General features: G+C 48.1%; 1 protein-coding gene across 1 annotated transcript; it reads left to right on the top strand.

Annotated features, from left to right (window-relative positions):
* Positions 1-5,207: 5,207 nt before the first annotated feature.
* On the top strand, positions 5,208-14,515 carry SOX11 (SRY-box transcription factor 11). The gene has a single exon (XM_024999559.2). The coding sequence runs from the start codon at positions 5,565-5,567 to the stop codon at positions 6,918-6,920; it is 1,356 nt and encodes a 451-aa protein (XP_024855327.1). The 5' UTR covers positions 5,208-5,564; the 3' UTR covers positions 6,921-14,515.
* Positions 14,516-19,485: the final 4,970 nt, after the last annotated feature.

Genomic DNA, 19,485 nt, shown 5'->3' with positions numbered 1-19,485 from the left:
CGGAATATTGGGGAATCCTTTGTACTTTCCACTCCACTTTGCTGTAAAGCTAAAACTACTCTCAAAAAATAGTCTATTTTTTAAAAAAATAATACACTGTTCCAATGATTAATAAAAAAGACATTAATTTCAAAAGCAGTTTATATAATTCTTTTGCTCTTATTAAATAAAACTCAGGGAACTACATGATGAGATCCATCAGTTTAAAAAAAGATGCTGGGGGAGGAGGGTTCAGGATGGGGAACACATGTATGCCTGTGGCGGATTCATTTCGATATATGGCAGAACCAATACAATATTGTAAAGTCTAAAAATAAAATAAAATTTAAAAAAATAAAAAAAATTTAAAAAGATGCTGGAACCAGAATGTTCCATCCAAGACAGAATATTCTGAGCATTAGCTCTCAAAAAGTCAGTGTTTTTTTAACTCCAAAAGCACAGACCTAATAGGTGAATTTGGTGGGTTTTAGCCAACATTGCTTAAAGAAATAGCCTGAACTGTACTTACTAAGGAGAGAGAATGATTTGACATCAATATTTGATATTGACACCTTGGTTTTTGTAAGGTGTGTACAATGTAAAATCCAGTTTTATAAATTTCAGAGTTCCCATCCTACGCCAACCCAGCCAGGACTGCTCCTGCTTTAATGGAGCGTACTCTCTGGCTGGGTGACTCAGAGAATGAACAAGTGAGAATGCAAGAAAATCTTCACTTTAGAGGTGTGATGGGCCAAGCAGGGTATTGACAAGTCCTTGGCAGCCTGTTTCCTGGGTGAGGGGCACTGCACCTGAGGTCTGAATGTAGTGAATGCCCTTCACATGCAGACATCTGGTGATGGGAAAGTTTCAGGTGGGTAGGACAATGCCAAGGCAAAGCATCATGAGAAGAATGAGGTGATTTGGAGAGGGAGGCAGGAGTCCGATCATGCTGACTTGTGGAATTCTTTGAGACAGAAATCGTCACCTTATAAAGACCTCAGTATTTAAGTAAGTGTATCGAGTAATGATTCTGAGATGGTGTCCACATTCTATTTTAGTGAATGTGTATGTCCTGGCAACCAACATTCCACCAGGGGCTTCCTTTGTGGCTCAGACAGTAAAGAATCCGCCTGCAATGCAGGAGGCCTGGGTTAGATCCCTCGGTCGGGAAGTTCTGCTGGAGAAGGGAACAGCTATCTACTCCAGTATTCTTGCCTAGAGAATTCCATGGACAGAGGAGTCTGTTGGGCTATTGTCCATAGGGTTGCAAAGAGTCAGACACAACAGAGTGACTAAACATGATGTTGTGGTAGGTTTCACCAAGGTAGGAAATACATGAAAAGCAGCAGTAAAGAGCAGCATGTGTGTGTGTTTGTGTGTGTGTGTGCACACACCTGGAAATTAGGGTAAGTTCAATTTATACCCAGCTTCCCAGGTAGCACTAGTGGTAAAGAACCAGCCTGCCAATGCAGGAGACATAAGAGATGTGGGTTTGGTCCCTGGGTTGGTAAGATTCCCCTGAAGGAGGAAATGGCAACCCACTCCAGTACCCTTGCCTGGAGAATCCCATAGACAGAGGAGCCTGGCGGGCTACGGTCCATGGGGTTGCACAGTCTGACAGTACTGAAGTGACTTAGTGCATGTCTGAGGGACACACAAAACGGACCCCCATAAATGGAAGAGATTCAGATCCAAACTCAGGATTTAGGTCTGATGTAGATGAATCAGAAGAGCCAAGGACTCACCTTGGGAGAGCAGGTCCAGGCAGAGAAGGGAAGAGCCGTTCTGCACAGCATGCTCTCAGCAATGGAGACAGGCATGGAGTGGAATACGTCTAAAAATGGCATGTTCCTTTCAGTGAGTCGGGTATTCGCGCAGTGATATTTTTAGTGTGTTATTTACTTAGCAAAATGTTTCTTCTTCAAAGGAAAGAGGAACATGTCATATTCGTCCTAATTGCGTTTTTGTTATGTTGAGAGATTCTGTAGCATACCTTACCCTCTTATACAACAATTCTTATACATTTTTCAATGAAGATGGAATAACCACAGAAAATCGTCATTTGTAGCTCTGATGATCAAAAATAAATCTTAAGTCTCTGAACATTAAGTATATACCCAGCAATGTTTATTCTTAGTAAGAAGATTGCATCCCTCACTTCTAAACAAGTGCATACATAGGTGGCTGTACAAATAGGACATGCATATTCACTATTAAAAGAACACAGATGCATCTAATCCTGAGGTAAATTCAGTGTTTTAAAAAAATAGCAGATAGATTTCCGTCTTACCAAATTAGACTTCCAAGAGGTGTATCATTAGAGAAGGCCACAGTTTTTGTTAGCCTAAAATTCTTCTAAATACTTGGGTACTGCTGGTGTTGCAAACCTCGTTTTTCATGAGTAAATACTCTTCCTGTGAGAAATGTGCGAGTCTCAAACATGTTCCCTTTTTTTTTTTTTTAATGATATACTTAAGAAACAAACAGAAAGCATAGAGAGAAGTTATTTAATTTTCTTTTCTTTTCTTCGATCCTAGTCCTCAGTAAATTAGCTAACATTGAATGTGTAGGGTGGATCCATGTTACAAAACAGCAATCTAGTTAATCCTCCTGAAAACTGTCTTGCCTTGCCTATGGCAGGGAGGGGGAACTCTGCTCTTCCACATTCCTGTGCACACCAGCAACGCCCCCCTCCCCGTGTCTGTTTACTGAAAGACTCCTCAAATCACAGGGCTTTCTCTCACCCACTCATCTCTACTTATCATTCCCAGTCCTCTCTGCCTAATAACCAACCCCCTTCCTCCAGCTTTATCTTCCCCCAAAATGGTCATCTTTGCACAGAAATTACACTTCTTATTTGAAAGAGTAAATTTTACCTTACATTTCCTCTAAGAAGATCACCCACACTGTAAGAATAAATCCTATTATTTTACAGCCCTCACATAATTCTCATTCTAAGATTAAAGCTAATTTTTTAAAAGTTGAAAAAAAAATAGATGCTTTAAGAAGAATATGAATGCAGCTTACTTGTATATTCCCAAGGATAGATTTTAGGAGTCTCTGTAACAAAGGCAAAGAGAAATGAGAAAATAAAAGCCCAAAATGTTTTCACGTAAAATATTAAATAAGTAAGAAGTTAAACCTGATTTTTTGCTATTTAGTGAAAAATGTACCTAAATATTGAATTTGCAAAGACTTTTCAAATGCATTCTCTTTCTAAAATGCTAGGTGCCCTCCTAATTTGCCTGAAAATATTGCAAGGACCTAAATTATTTCAAGCCCTCCAGCTGAAGTGTGGGGTTGCAGCCGGGGTAGGGTCACCACCCAGGCCACCCCACCCTCCTGTGGTGCTCCCAACGACTGGAATGGCTGGGAAACCTGTGAGGCTACAGAAACACAAGATGCAGTGCGTGCCTTTGAGGGGGGCGGGGAGATGAATTTCCACACACTGCTTTGGGTTTCAGACGTCTCCAGATTTCAGGTTAACCCATAAGAATGACTGTCAATTCTTTCGGTCCCTCTGGCCCTTTAAAAAATAAACTGCCAGTCTTATTGGCCTGAATATCACAAGTATTTGATGCAGTGTTTTGTTTTGTTTTTTCTTTAGGATGGACGAAGGGGGGAGGGTATGGCCAGGATGATTAAAAAAAAAAAAAGCATCTGTGAAAAAATGGTACCCTGTTACTAAAGACGTCAGACAAGCTGCAATGCTTAGGTAATGCAGTCTTTTTCTCGCAGACAGAGCACCTGAAAGGAAGCAGGTTTGGCTAATTTTACTAGTCCTAAGCAGCTGACTTTTCTTGTGAAATCCTCAGGGCGGTATCTCGGGAACTGTTCAAAGTTGCCAGCTCCCAACGCCCGGAGGGTGTGAAGACCGGGATGACGACAGAGACTGGAAAAGAAGCAGCGGTGTCCTCTTAATTGCCCCCAGAATATCCAGGGATGGTTAACAGGGACCAAACATATACACACACACACAAAGAAACACGGCTTCGGAAGGAGCGGCGCGAGACAGACGGGGCGCGGGGCTGGGACATCAGCTTGGCCTGCACGCCGCGTTCTGGTCCTCTGGGCGGTCGGTCCCACCTTTCCACGGGAAAAGAGGGAATATTTCGACTTGAAACTTGGGGTGCTCCCGTTTTTTCTTGGGTCTGGGTTGTTCAGCTACACTAGCGAGTGATCCAGAAGGCGTGCTAGCTCCTTGCTGGATTTCAGGACGAGGCTGCTTTGGGGGGGCGAGACAGGGGGGAGGGGACAAAGGAAGGGGGGAGGGGAGGGCGCGGGGCGCGCGGCAGGGCTGGGACGCAGCTCTGCGTCTGGACCGGGTTTGGAACCAGCCCGGGGAAGGGGCCCGATCGCCGGCCAAAGGACCGGCCAGGCCGAGCCCCACGGACCGTTACTCCGGCCTCCGCCGGGGGCCGGGGCGCAGACGGGCCCGGCGCCGCCAAACGCGCACCGTGCGGCGCGTCCCAACGCGGGGAGGAGGGGAGACAGCCGCGGAGAAAGGGCTAAACTGAAAGCGCCAACCGGGGCGGGGGGCTCCAGCCGGCCGGGCTTTAAGGGGATGTCTCGGCCTTGGAGAAAGGGAGAGAAAGGAGGGGAGCGCCCACGTGCCCGGGGAAGGCGGTTGTGTCCAAGCGCCACCTGCCGTCGGCCTGGGGGCTCGGCGGGCTCCCCGCGCCCCTCGGGGGAGCAGCAGCAGCAGCGCCCACCCCCACCCCCCGGCCCGACCGCCGACCCTCGCCCCCGCCCCCGCCCGCTCGGGCTGTGCGCGTGCCCGGGCGTGCGCCCGCGGGGAGGGAGCGCGCCTGGCCGGCTCACCCGGACCGGCCTCCAGGGTGGGCGGGTGGTGGGGGACTGGGCACAAAGGGGCGCCGGGCCCCTCCCCGGACCCGGTGCGCTCGGTTCGCTCCGACGCTGGGACTGGCCCAGTTCGGCCCTCCCGCGGGGACGGGCGCGGCTCCCGAGCGTACCGGGGAGGGGGGCGCCTCGCTGCACACACACGAATTTTTTTTTTTTTTTTTTTTAAAGAGCACTTTTCGAGACCTGCCTCCTCCTCCTACCCCTCCCCCACCCCATCTTTGCAGCCCGGGGGCGGGAACGGGGCGGGGCCGCCGAGTTAATCAAGGCGGCGGGGCGGGGCCGGCCCCGGCCATTGGCTGGCCCGCGGGGTGACGTCACCCCGATGACACCCTGATAACTAGTTGGGAGAGAGCCCTCAACTTTTTGCAGAAGGAGCGCGCGCGCCTGGGAGTTGCGTGGGGTCCGGCGCTCGCGGCGAGAGCCAGGAGCCGGAAAGAAAGAGAGAGAGGGGGTCCCCGGGCTGCTCCGACCACCGTCGCCGCCGCCGCCGCCGCCTCCTCTCGCGTCGCGGGCCGCAGCTGCCCCGCGCGCGGGCGGCTCCGAGTCGCCGCAGCCGCTGTGTGCAGACTGGAAGGGGGGGAGGGGGGGAGGGGGGGAGCCGCGGACGCGGGGTGCCCAGGACTTTGCAACTTGCCCGGGAAGGTGGAGGGCCGAGCGGGGGAGGGGGAGCCCCGCACGAGACCGAGCGGCCCGGGTGGGAGCGCCCAGCCCCGCCGCGGATCATGGTGCAGCAGGCCGAGAGCTTGGAAGCGGAGAGCAACCTGCCCCGGGAGGCGCTGGACACGGAGGAGGGCGAATTCATGGCTTGCAGCCCGGTGGCCCTGGACGAGAGCGACCCGGACTGGTGCAAGACGGCGTCGGGCCACATCAAGCGGCCGATGAACGCGTTCATGGTGTGGTCCAAGATCGAGCGCAGAAAGATCATGGAGCAGTCGCCGGACATGCATAACGCCGAGATCTCCAAGAGGCTGGGCAAGCGCTGGAAAATGCTGAAGGACAGCGAGAAGATCCCGTTCATCCGGGAGGCGGAGCGGCTGCGGCTCAAGCACATGGCCGACTACCCCGACTACAAGTACCGGCCCCGGAAAAAGCCCAAGATGGACCCGTCGGCCAAGCCCAGCGCGGGCCAGAGCCCGGAGAAGAGCGCGGCGGGCGGCGGCGGCGGGAGCGCGGGCGCGGGCGCGGGCGGCGGCGCCAAGACCTCCAAGGGCTCGAGCAAGAAATGCGGCAAGCTCAAGGCGCCCGCGGCCCCGGCGGCCGGCGGCGCCAAGGCGGGCGCGGGCAAGGCGGCGCAGCCCGGGGACGGCGGCGGCGCGGGCGACGACTACGTGCTGGGCAGCCTGCGCGTGAGCGGCGCGGGTAAGACGGTCAAGTGCGTATTCCTGGACGACGACGAGGACGAAGAGGACGACGAGGACGAGCTGCAGCTGCGGATCAAGCAGGAGGCGGACGAGGACGACGACGAGCCGCCGCCGCACGCGCAGCTCCTGCAGCCGCCGGGCCAGCAGCCGCCGCCCCCGCCGCTGCTGAGACGCTACAGCGTCGCGAAAGTGCCCGCCAGCCCCACGCTGAGCAGCGCGGCCGAGTCCCCCGAGGGCGCGAGCCTGTACGACGAGGTGCGGGCCGGCGCGGCCTCGGGCGCGGGGGGCGGCAGCCGCCTCTACTACAGCTTCAAGAACATCACCAAGCAGCACCCGCCGCCGCTGGCGCAGCCCGCGCTGTCGCCCGCGTCCGCGCGCTCCGTGTCCACCTCCTCTTCGTCCTCCTCGTCCGGCGGCGGTGGCGGCGGCAGCAGCAGCAGCAGCAGCAGCGGCGGCGAGGACGCCGACGACCTGATGTTCGACCTGAGCTTGAATTTCTCCCAAAGCGCGCACGGTGCCGGCGACCAACAGCTGGGGGGCGGCGCGGCGGCCGGGAACCTGTCCCTGTCGCTGGTGGATAAGGATTTGGATTCGTTCAGCGAGGGCAGCCTGGGCTCCCACTTCGAGTTCCCCGACTACTGCACGCCCGAGCTGAGCGAGATGATCGCGGGGGACTGGCTGGAGGCGAACTTCTCCGACCTGGTGTTCACGTATTGAGAGGAGGGGTGGGATGGGGGCGCCCCGTTCTCGCTCTTTTTTCTCTGGCGGGTGCAGAGCAGGGTTCCTTGGGAGGAAGTCGTGGTGGTCGTGATGATGCTGATGATGATAACAAGGTTTTGGTGTCGGCGGTGATGGCGGTAGGGTGGAGGGGCGAGAAGAAGATGCTGATGTTGATACGATGTCGTGATACAAAGAAATTGGAAAGATGCTGAAAATTTTGGTGGAGTTAAAGTGAAATGAGTAGTTTTTGAAACATTTTTCCTGTCCTTTTTTTGTCCCCTCCCCCACCCCCCCAACCTCCTCTCCCTTCCTTGATCGTGTCTCAAGGTAGTTGAATACCTAGTCTGGAGTTGTGATTTCCACCCCCACCCCCCTCAAATGTGTTTTTGTAATTACTGTTTCTTTTTTTTCCTGAAATTCGCGATGGCAACAAAGGCGGAGGGGACGGGGCGGGGGAGGGGAACGAGGACCCGCTCCGGAAGGCGCTGTTTGAAGCTTGTTGGTCTTTGAAGTCTGGAAGACGCCTGCAGAGGACCCTTTGGCAGCACAACTGGGGAGTTGGTTGGAGATTTTATTTTATTTTATTTTATTTTTTTCTTAAGAGATCTTAAAGAACTGGTGATTTTTTTTAAAAAAAATACAAACACAAAAACAAAAAAGGGACCATGGCAAATTTTTTAATTTAATTTTATTTTTTTGGAGGGAGAAAACTGATGTCTTCTATGCATCCGATTCTTAACAAAACTGCAGGGAGCTTGAAAAAATGCAGACTGTACAAACGCTTACAAAAAAAAAAAAACTGTGAACTGACTTAAGATCAGAGTTTACTTTTCAGATCAAATTGTTTATGGTTTTACAAATGTGATTTCTACTTGCCAACTTTTTTTTTGTAACTTGTTCCCTTATACCTCCTTGATTGAATACCAGGCAGCCTAGACCTCAGTACAAAAGGTATTGAAACATTTTTGATACATAACAGACCTCAGTCTTTTTTAAAAATTAATATATTTTCAGGCGTATTTTTGTACAGTGAAAAGGGAACATTCTTGCTGTGTTTTTTCAGTAAGACTTTCAGGCACTTCTTCCCTTTTGATTTCTTTTTTTCCTCTTATTTTTTTTTTTAGCATGCAAGTATGTTGGTACGTTATGTCCTGGTTTAAAAAGGATTAAAATTTTAAAATAATCCTTGCATCTAAAGGCCTTGTGGTTAAAAAAAAAAAAAAGCAAACTTTTTTTGTACAGCTATAGTAGAGATTTGTTCAATATTTGTAGGTAAAGATTTATTGAAAACGGTGATATAGACCTCAGAGCTGTTATCTTAGTTTAAAGATTGTATATGTACTGTACTATAGTAGGACTTTATGTATCTCATACGCTGTGATATGTGGATGGGGCCCCAGATGGAAGGTTTGAAACTGGATTCTCGATTTTTAGCAAAAAGAAAAAGGCACATAGTTTAAAAAGTTTCTCATTTTGTGCAATATAATCTAAATAAAGTACAGACCATCTGCATATTTTGTAGCAAATGGTGGCAAAGCAGACTCAATGCACTGTCGACATCATTGCCTGTTTTTTTTTTTTTTTGGTGCTGGAAGTCTGTATCTTGACAATTTTAATAAATCAGCTGGAACTGATAGAAACTCGCATCGCCCATAGTCTCTATGGAAGTCCTACTGGCGGTGGTGTTGTCGCAGGGCATTCAGAGACAAGGCCCCTGTGCGCGCGGGTGGGAAGGTGGCCGGAGGGAATCCCATATTCTCCGGGCTTCGGCTGGAAGTGCTCAATGGCTGGCCAATTCCTCGCTTCTCTTTTTCGGTGGCTGGTTAGGCAAACCCGGGGCGGAGGATTCTTTTCTGTCGGCCTTCCCTTCCCTTCCCCCTTTGCAACCCCATTTCCTTTCTCACCTCCTCCTCCGCGACTCCCACCCTCCCCTCCTTGCCCATCCGGACGGCGGGCGGGGGGCGCGGGCACCGGGCCGGGCGGGGGTTAGCCTTCTCCGCGAGGGGCCGCGTCGGGGCTGCGCGTCGCGGTAACCCGCGCCCTTGGGTGGCCAGCGCTGAGCGCGCGCGGATGCTCGCAGTTCTCCCTCCTTAGAGGCGGGGGACAGCCGTTTCCAGTTTTGAATTTTTTTTTTCCCCCCCTTGACGCTGCATGTCCGCCTGTGCGCTGGTGGGAAGCGCTGCTACAGTTCTGGACCGCGAGCGGTGACCGGCGCTAGGGCGTGGTGGTCGGTGTTCAGTCTCTTTTTGGCGTCGCCAGGAGAGCTGGGCGCGGCGGGCCCGAGGCTGGGGAAGGAGCGCGCGGAAGGCTACCCCAGGGCGGCGGGAGGGACGGGGCACGGCCACCGGAGAGTCTGTGCGGGCGGAGCTGCGGGAGGAGCTGGCCGGGCGAGGGGGCGGAGGGTGATGGTGCGTGGAACCAAGGGTGCCTGGGCGGCGGCCGGGGACCCCGAAGACAAGGCCCTGGGTCCTGGGCGCCTGGCTTTCTCCGCGCGGAGGCCGCGCGCCCCTCGGCGCCGCGCCCTGGGGCCTGGAGACGCGCGGAAAGATCCGCGCCGGGGCCGCGAGGCCGCCAAACTGCGGGGATGAGCGGGAAAGCCGGCCCGGGCCCCCGGCTCCAGGGTCTCGCGCCGTTTCTAGGGCCGCCCCGGAGGTAGGCCGGGGGCGGGGTGGGCTCCTAGGTGGTTCGGCTCCTGCCGAGTTCTCAGTGCTGGGCACCGTTTGCCTGGCCCGTCTACTCCCGTTCCCCCACTCTCGTTTCCTCAGACCCGGCCGCGTGTATCACGGAGCCTTCGCGGCGGGCCCGGCTGGCAAGCGCCGCCCGGCACGCGCACCCCTGGCCCCGCGCCCTTTCGGTGCCTTCGGCCCGTCTTTCCCCGGGGGCCGCGCCGAGGGAGGCAGGGAGGCTGCACGGAGGCCGCGCCGGGGCCCGAGCGCCAACCTCAAGCTCTGCCTCCGAGAGAGCGGACGCCTGCAGTGGGGGAGGTTTGCAGTGGCTCATTGAAACTAGGTGCAAAATCACCACTACTCTCTTGGTCACCTACTGCAATGATTTACCAAGGTTTGGTCTCCGTTTTTATTGAGATGCTGGCGAGATGAAAGGGCAGCGTCCACGCATTGCCGGGAGCTGCTAGGCCAGGGGCGCGCGGGCACCCTTCCAGCCTGGCCTCCTCCTCCCCTGCCTCTAGGGCCCCGTCCCTGCCTGCTTGGCCTCCCCCGGCCTCCCTCCTCTTCTTGGCAAGCCTCCACCCCGGCCCCTACCCCCTGGGATGCGAAGCCAGCAAGCTTTGGCCGTAGATGGACACATTTCTTTTCTGTGGCTGTTTCATTTCTAGGAATCATCAGATTTCCGTAGAACACTTGGGAGGAGAAAGGGCTGAGGGTGTTAAATAACAAGGTTCTCAACATTAGAACTGGATCTCTGAAATTGTTTACCTCCCCTTCCCGCCCCCGCCTCCCAAATGATAAGACTGATGTAGTCGTTGGTGGGACATTTATTTTAGCCACGAGTAATTGAACCAGCGGTTTACAATTGAGGCTTCTCTGTGCTGGGAATTTTACATAGTGGCCCTCTGCTGCAGTTCTAAAACTTGTTGAAAACACAAACCCATTCATAAAACTGAGACGATGTACTTGGAAAACCTGAAAACTTTGCATGCATTTTATGTTTCAATCATAGATGAGTCGGACATTTTCTGTGGTGAGGTAGAAACTTTGCAGTAGTAACATGTAATGATTTGGCTTCAGAATGGAAAAGCATAGTCTGGATGAAAATTTTCAAAAAGCTATGTAGCCTAAGTTCTTGATAGTAAAAGAAGAAAAAAAAAAAAAAATAGAGATCGGCGATCTAAAATTAAAAACCTGTTAGAACTCAGGACAGGCGCTTGAATGCGCTTTTAACAATATTTAAGGCTGTTTCGATGAATGCATTGTGAAAATCATTCTTATGAATTCTTTATTGAATGTCTAAAACATAATATAATACACAAGGTATTCTTGCCACTGGATAGTCTTCAATAAAAGTTTAATTGCATTTTTTTGGTCTCTTAAGTAAGTCTTATTTTGAACTAAGCATTGACAGAATATTTTTAAATAGTGAGGGGGGAGGGGGGAGGGAGGCCTAGTGCACTGCAGCTTAGTCAGTGGGTATCCTGCTGTTTGTAAGTTGTTCACAGATTTAGGATGGCATTTTACTAAGATTTCCATCTTAAAGAACTTGAACCAGCATTCTCTTATTAATTCTTTAAACTGTGGAAATAATCTTCCAGTTTTTACACTCTGATATGCATCCTTTTATTAAAAATATATAATGCTAATGAAGGCAGTGTATTTAAACTGTGCTTTGCAAATATTATGTATGTTATGAATGACTACAGTCACAGGGCAAATTATTTGTTAGATCCTTTGGGGAGGGGGGAATCATTAAAACCATTTTGAGCAGAGATGTTTCATTTTAATGTTAATTGAGAGGAAGTGATTTAAATATGCATGTATATGGCAGTCAGGATCACTTAGGGTTTTTTTTTTTTTTTTCTTTTCTTTGAGAAAGAAAAAGACTCAAACAGCAACTTGTTTTTCCCTTCTCTGGGAGTTGGAACCAGAGTCATTTGCTATTGGTACACTTTGAGAAACTTACACTTGTTTTTCTCTTCAGAATTTAAATGACTTTTGAAAGTAATCTGAGAAATAAAGCAAATAAGTTGCTCTTTTTTAAAGTAGTCATTCAATATAAATATATTATATCAATCTTACCTTTTTTATTCTCTGATATGATTAATAATATGTATATTCTTACTTTTTCTTCTAATGGGCATATGTATCCTTGTGAACACTTTATAGAGAGGTTTTCTTGGACTCTCCCATTTATAGAATCTTTATACTCTTTTACTGTGGTCCCCTGCTTTTAACAGATTTCTGAGGCCAATATATTTGTGCTTTTTTCTTATGTAGGATGACCAGCGAAAATAGTTTACTGAGTTGTCGATTTTATCAGTAGATAAGAAACTTTCTTTATTACAGCTTCAGGGAAGATTTTTCAGGATACTTCTCAGTTATTGTAAGGGCCAAATTTTATAAAATTTCATTAGGAATGTCAGTTTCAAATACCCTTTGTATAGCCTAGGCCTGTAAGAATACCAAGACTGAGCCTTATGTATCTAACACGGGAATTCACAAGCTCCCAAAGTAACCGTCTCCATGTAATGACTCTTAGACGTGCTTTTCAGCCATCTGGCTATTTTAATCATTGGTCCTTTCTCACTGTTCATTTATTGGGTTTTTTCTGCCACACCCCCTTTCATTTAATGATCTGGCAAAGTCTGCTCTTTGATAACTCCTTTTTCTTACCCCTTTCTGTGGAGCCCTCATTTTTGATCACAATAAAGATGAAACACAATTTCTTAAACTCAATTCTCTTCCATTTTACCTTGCTACTGGCTTTTTTCTTGAATCTTAACATAGCTTTTTTTTTCTTTTTTTCACTGTAGTTATTTTTTTTAACACTACCTATATCAACTAGCTGCCTAATTAGTTTTATCTCTTCCATGTGGATGCAGTGAGTTTTTAAGAGAATTTCACAAACAAGTAGTTTTTTAGTGAACTTAAACAGAATTTTAAAGGAGACCTATTTTTATACTCAGTAAAAGCACAAAAGTGCAGAAAGTATACAATGGCTTACAAAGGGAAACATAAGTTCATAATGTTCCATGTATAAAAGTAATAATTTTATTGGGTAGAGATACTCCGAGAAGATTCAATACCTCTGCCAGTGCACAGACAGGACTGTTTTACATGACCCGGGAATTTCTGTTGCAAATGGATCACTTCTCTGTAGAGAAAACAAACCACTAAGAGCAATATGGTCAAGCGGAGATGTGTTTTGACATGAGCGATTGGTGAATTGAGAACCTGGATGGGCAGACGTGAGGCTTCCTTCTCAATGTTTGATCAAGCTTCTTTTACTTAGTCACATAGACGTGGATTTTCTCTGCTGTGAAAATGACACAACAGCAGAATGACAAGCTGTTGGAAAATGCGTAAAAACAAAATTCACTCTAGGGTTCTTGAAGTGACTTTGACGCTGACCTTATTTTATTAGATCTATTATATTTCCTCGTTATAAAAAAAAGCCACTGGAAATATTGCTAATATGCAACCTAAAGAATTTTGATCAAATAGATATTGACAAAGGGTCCTCTTGACACACATTTCTTCATCTAGCTTCTTATTCACAAACACAGTGCCCTTGGAATCACATCGGGCAAAACATTCTATGCCATTACCCTTAATTTCCCATTTTGTCTATTTTTACTCTTGTACATATGTGGTGGGTTTAAGAGTCTTTGGCATTTGTTCCATGACACCCTTTTCTGGAACGGACTGCTTTAGGAAGGAGCCTGCTGTTCCAATGTGGGGCTCCTAGTGGTGGTGGCGTAACAGCGCTCCCTGGAGGCCACCAGGACGGGGCCACCTGACACCCAGAGCAGTTTCCAGCAGGACGCTGCCCAAGTCTATTTTCAGAGCCACTCCAGGTTTGGGAGCAGGAAAGCTAAAAAAACCCTTTTGTTTAGAAGTCTGAGTGGTTTGCGGAGGGGGGGAACCTTTTTTAGAGTTTGCATGCCAGCGCACGACCAGAGGCTGTGAAACAGAGGGGACCGCTCCCCGAGGCCGGGCGCTGGAGGATGATGTCCGATAGCACTAAGGGGAAAAGAAAATGCATGGCGAAGTCTTGTCTTCTGTACCCTGTCTAGCATGCAGAGTTTCGTGTGTTAAAACGGTGTATGACATTGCTGTATCAAAGTTGTAAAATTAAGCATTATTTATTGAAAACTATGTATTTTTTTGTAAAAACCTGATCACATAGAGCATATCAGTGGCTGTGCTTGGTGTTTCAATGGAACCAGCTTCTCGCCCCACCCCCTTGGTATGCAGCGCTATTGCTCAGGGTTGAAAATAGTATACCCCAATGTCTCTTTTGCAAGAGTTTTTCACAGAGGAATACATTTGTTCAAAAGACTCTAATAAAATTGTGTGATTGATCTGCACTTGCGGTTTTCATGTGGCTTTTTTCCTGTTTTGCATCTTGATAACTACTGTTCATTTTCTAATGTGTGGTCCTCCATACTGATACCGTGGACAGGTTCTGGAAAGTTCTGAGTGTCAGCCTGGAGAGGAACAGGCCCCCAGAAATGCTTTGGGCAGGTTTGAGAGCTGCTGATGTTGCAAATAAGCATGATAATAATGTCTTGAGATTTTTAACTGGTCAATTGAGTGAGTCAAAGCATAGACTATAGAAGGGTAGATGGACGTGTGTTGTCAGAAATGCTTGAAGTAGAAAATGAAGGAAGATGATCAGGGGCAGTTGCTGCTGTTGAATTCAATACCAGCAAACTCCGTTTCTCTGTGTCTTTTTTTTTCTATAACAATTTACAGCGTAAATGTATTTTGACATAGAAATCATTCTGTATTGAGATTCTTGATATAAAATACTTTTATGGAAGCCTGTAAGTGATCCTTGAAACTATTACCAGATTTTTTAAAAGATGTGTTTACATGGTGAGTGTTTGTTGTATATTAAATTTGCTTTTGTAGAAATGTTTGTGTTGTATTGTAACAAATTTTCAAGTGCACAAGTAACACAACCACACATAAGTGCTTAGTTACACCAGTTTTCAGTACAAACCAAAGGACAAATAACTGAGTTATCTATGGCAACTCAGTCTTATCATCAGATAATATAGTCAATGTTTTCACTTCATGAATATCCTAGGATGTTTTTCACTTCGGTAGAATTTTATTTTATTTATATTTTAAAGGAAACAAACAAAAAAAATAGACCCTGTATGAATGATACCTGGCATAAACATTCCTTGCAATTAATTACTAAAGGATCCTGAATGTGTTTCAAATTCCTCATTGCGACTCCTTGTGCTGTTTGTTATACTCCTTGACTTTCAAGATGTGGGTTTCATAAAAACAGAAAAAAAAAATCACCAGTTAAATTATTGAAGAGACATCTATGACTAAAATATCACTGGTAGGAAAGCATAAAATGTGAAAACTCTGGCTTGGTGAGAGTCCCATTAAATCTAGCCAGGAATGAAAGGAAGAGGAGATATCCCCTCCCTCAGTGATGGCTTATCTGTAAAGGACAGTAGAGACAGTAAGCCTGGACTCAAGGATGAATGATACTCTTGTTGGAAGCTACACTGGTTCTACTTGAAAGTAAATTCTTTTATGACATGTATAGCTGGTGAATGGGCCATCACTGAATCCTGATTTTGCTATCGGGTCAAGCCCATATAACTTCATTAAAAATGCGATGCACTTTGATCTTCTAAGACTCGCAGGTATGGAATACGGCCATAGCAGGGGAGGTACTATCGCTTTACACTTTGTCATCTCACAGAACAAGTGCACAGCTACAGACTGTTCCCTCTGTGACCAGACAGAAAGCTAAAGCTTATCATAATAGACAGCACACTGAGTAGACTGAAAAAAATGAGGAGGGATAAGATTCACCTTTTTGATGTCTCTTTCTATGAAATAATCACCAGTGTATATTTAGCTTGAGTTTACACATCATAGGTGCCAATCGTTTCAGTACCCATCATTAGCTAGTTCTGCTAGCTTTAGCATACTCCCCTTTTCAGCTGGACCTGAAGACCCTGTATTTCCTAGGGCCCCTGACTGAGGTTAATTTGGCCTAGAGGTCCCCAAACTAAAGGATAGCTCATGGGGACTTCCTTGGCAGTCCAGTGGTTAGCATTCTGTGCTTTCACTACTGAGGGCCCAGGTTCGATCCCTCGTTGGGGAACTAAGATCCCATAAGCCACCAAGCAGCTTGGCAAACAGACAAAACACAAGCAAACCTTCCCCCAAAAAATAAAACAGAAAGGTCACTCATAGATGAAAGGCTTGCTTCAAACCTGGAACTCATTCTGTCTCTCTCAAGAGTTAAGCTGAACTTATAGTCAGAATCCTCCTTCTCAAATTTGGGCTTGAAAAACACATAGATCTGCTGACTTCTCTGCAGGATTTGGATCGAGAGGTGGGGAAGGTCTCGTATGGCTGGAGTAGGCATTGTAGCTGCAAAGAGGCCAAAAACAAGGGGGAAACTGAGAAGCAGAAATGGGAGGCAGAGAAATCCTGAGGGAGAGTCCTGTGACTCCTTAGAACTCCACTGCCTGGAGGAGGTGCCCTGGTGGCTGCAGGCCCGGTTCAGCGGGGTTAACCACAGAAATCAGTGGACGCTGGCAGTCAACTCAATAGTTGATTGTCCACTTTTCTTTACTAAAATGCACACTTTGGTTTGAATCACAATAAGACCAGCTGGAAAGGTAGCGTCCCTTGCAGAGAGGTGCCCTGTGACATGGTTCTGAGCAGGGAGATGTTGCTCAGGCCAGCTCAGTGAGACTTCCAGGAAAACACCTTTACAGGAAGGCATATGGGGTGGTCACATGCCATTCTGCAAAGGCTCCTTCCATTTGGGATGTAGATGTCATGGCTGGAGCCACAGGTATGAGCCTGAAGCAGAGGGAAATGGAATTCCAGAGTCCTTGACCAGCCCGCCAAATCACCCCAACCAGAGCTCAGGGTTGAGTAGGTGGCAGTTACACAGACTTTCTCTTAAATGTGGCCAAACCGAAACCAAATAAACCCCTATTTCTTTGGGATTATTTGAGAGCATCTGTGTTTCTTTTAACCCAGTGAGAACAACCGAAAGCAGTTCAGATAGCCAGAGTGAGGATAGCGTGTTAAATACTGGAAAATGAAAGAGTTTAGTCAAATGCACAAAAGTAAAATAAGTTTTCAAAAATGATAAAGAGGGAAAGAAAGAAATGTCAAGCATTTCCACAGTCACACAGGACATTGGCTTTACCCTCTGAAATTGTAGATTCATTTTTAAGAAACATCTACATCAAAGATTTCTTTGAGAACGACTTTGCATTTGTAGATACTTACACCTTTAGGATGGCACAGCATCCCACATTCATCTTCAACTGTCAGATGTGTCAGGACTCCTTTGCCAAGAAATAACTCTTCAGGGACCGTGGTCCCCAGCATAGCCTTCCTCACTCTTGTGTTAAATCAGGGCTTATTTCAGTTGGTAGATGTCATCTCAAAACGAAGGGGTCCTCAAATGCTATTCATTCCTATTTTGTCCCTTATAGGTAAAATTTTGATTTTCTAACTTGTCGAATGGCAAAAGTCACAAGCTTAGTGGAGTGAATTCAGGACCTAAAGAAGCAGAAGTGAAGGAGAAGGAGGGGGAGGAGGAGAAGAAAGAAGTGGGAGGGAGAGAAGACAGATTATAAGGAATCTATAAAGACACACACATATTAATAGCTCAAAACTCTGGGGTCATCTCGTGAGAGTATAAACAGCTGCACTCAGGTGATTCTGAATGTGTCACTGTGTTCTATCACATTATAAAAATCAGTGTTTATAATAGTGACAGTGAGCCATGAAAAACGTGTTTAAACGGTGCTCATTTGTGACCTATTTAACAAGGCTGGGGAATATGAGATCGCGTCTTAAATATTTCTACTCAACGTCATTTTAAATCAAACCAGAAGGTTCTAGAAGATTCACTTCTGCCTAAGCCCTTTCCACATGCTAGTGGTTTATTAAAAAAAAAAAAAAGTCTTTTTGGAACAAAATCTAGCAGGAGTTAACACAAGTAAAGAGCCTTTGCTTGGGGGCGGGGCCGCACAGGCAAGCTGGAAGACCGAAAGATAGCTCTGTGTGGCCCCCAGTGGAGAGGCTTGAGCAGGAGGCTAAGATGCCACTTTTCGGTCCAAGTCTGTACGGATCCAGAGATGTGGAGGAAGGCCTCTGGGCTGCGTGAGGGGCATGGTGGGTGAGGGGGAGGAGAGGAGGCCTGGCCAAGTAAGTGTAGCCAGAAGCAAAGCGAGTTGGAGAGCCCTCAGAGTGGAGCCTTGGGGTAGACGAGATGGCCAGTCACCCTGAAAAGCCCAGAATGACCCAGAAGGCTGGGGACCCTGAGTTGGGGGAGGGAGGCAGCTGGCAGAGGGGAGGTGACCTCCGAGGGTGAGGGAGCGAGAGGATGAATACAGCACGAGGAATAAAGGAATTTGGTTGTGTTTGGATTAAAGGGAAGAAAAAAAAAAAAAAAAGAGTCCGGGAAGAGAAACAGTAGAGTCTGTAAATCTGATTTTTCGCTTGGTTGGTGTGACATTAATGGGAGTGGAGAAGGGGGAGGAAGGCCAGGGGCACTCTTGGGGACATTTCATATTTTAGTTGTTGTAAAAACATCTGTGGAGAAAGGTCCTTGAAGTCAAGAGCTGGCTCAGGGGTGATCCCAGGCAGCCCAGAGAGAGGTCTGGTTGGGCTTCCTGCCCTTTCTCTTCCAGTTCCTATGTGGATGGTAATTCCACGTGGTCACCCTGCTTCTCCGCCTCGCCCCTCCCCCCACAAGATGAAACCGGAGCAGAAGGGACTAAGCGTGTCTGTGGGAGACCCCACCCTGCAGCCTGGAGAGCCCGGTTTCCTGTCTTTCTGCCATACAGTCCTGGAGTGGGGACCACCATGCCGCGCGCCTGACCTTGCTCTGAGTGGTACAGCTGTGCTCCGGCGCACACGTGGTCGTCAGGACACCACGCGGTCCTTGGCTCCTAGAAAGAGTTCAGTCATCAAAGGCACTGCCTCAGGCCGTCACCCTGCGAGGGCAGGGACCCTGCTGCCTTGTGGGGTCCTGGGTCCCCAGAACCTGGCACTTCCTCTCTTGTGTGCTGCAGGAGTAAGTCAGAAGTGAGGCTGGACCAGAGATCTCTGGGCTGGGGCTCTGGGGACTCACTGGGGAGCACGGGTGGCCGACCCTGTGAGTGGAGAAGAGGCCTCATGGTGAGTCGGCCAGTGTCGGAGCAGAAGCCTGGTCAGTTCCAGAAAGGAGACTGGCCACTAACACGCCCTCCAGGGTTTTCCTCCTCTCCCAGGGAAGAGCACAAGGCAGCTCACTGATGTTTCAGGAGAACTTTCCCGCGCTGCATTCTCAGCCGGAGCTTCCTGCTGCCACACCTGAAGGAGGTCATCCCCAGCTACCTTGGAGGCACTCTCTTAAAAATACAGCAGAGAAGCAATTTAAATAGCGACACAATCTTACTGGGATGACAGTGATTTGTAATTCCTGACTAGTGAGGTGGTGTCAGGACGGTTGGTCACCTTGGATTACTCCATAGGTGAGAAAAACCATGCATTAAATACAGATCTCAGCTTTGCGTCCATCAAGGAGTTATGTAAGGAGGCGAAGAATAAGAGTTAGAAGTGATTTTTTGATACGTTGTCATTTTAAAGTAGTTCAGTGGTCTCTAAAGGTAACAAAGCCATCAATTACCAGTTAGAAATCATTTTTCTGTGAGCTCTTTAAGGACTTATCGCTCTTCTTTGAGAAGTTCAATTCAGGTCCTGATGCAACGATCTCCGAAAGAGGTTGCTTAGCATCCTCTGAAGGATGACGGTGGAAAATAGTTGTGCTTTGTTTATATTTCTTTTCTAGTTTATGGAAATGATATTATCCTTTCATAGCATTTACTGATTAGATT

This window comes from Bos taurus, chromosome 11 (genome assembly GCF_002263795.3).
Source record: "Bos taurus isolate L1 Dominette 01449 registration number 42190680 breed Hereford chromosome 11, ARS-UCD2.0, whole genome shotgun sequence".
Lineage (NCBI taxonomy): Eukaryota > Metazoa > Chordata > Mammalia > Artiodactyla > Bovidae > Bos > Bos taurus.
The sequence above is the reverse complement of the archived record's forward strand: the minus strand, read 5'-3'. Positions and strand labels throughout refer to the sequence as shown.

Coding starts and splice junctions, on each gene's coding strand:
- SOX11 (XM_024999559.2), top strand. CDS start 5,565: ATGGTGCAGCAGGCCGAGAGCTTGGAAGCGGAGAGCAACCTGCCCCGG.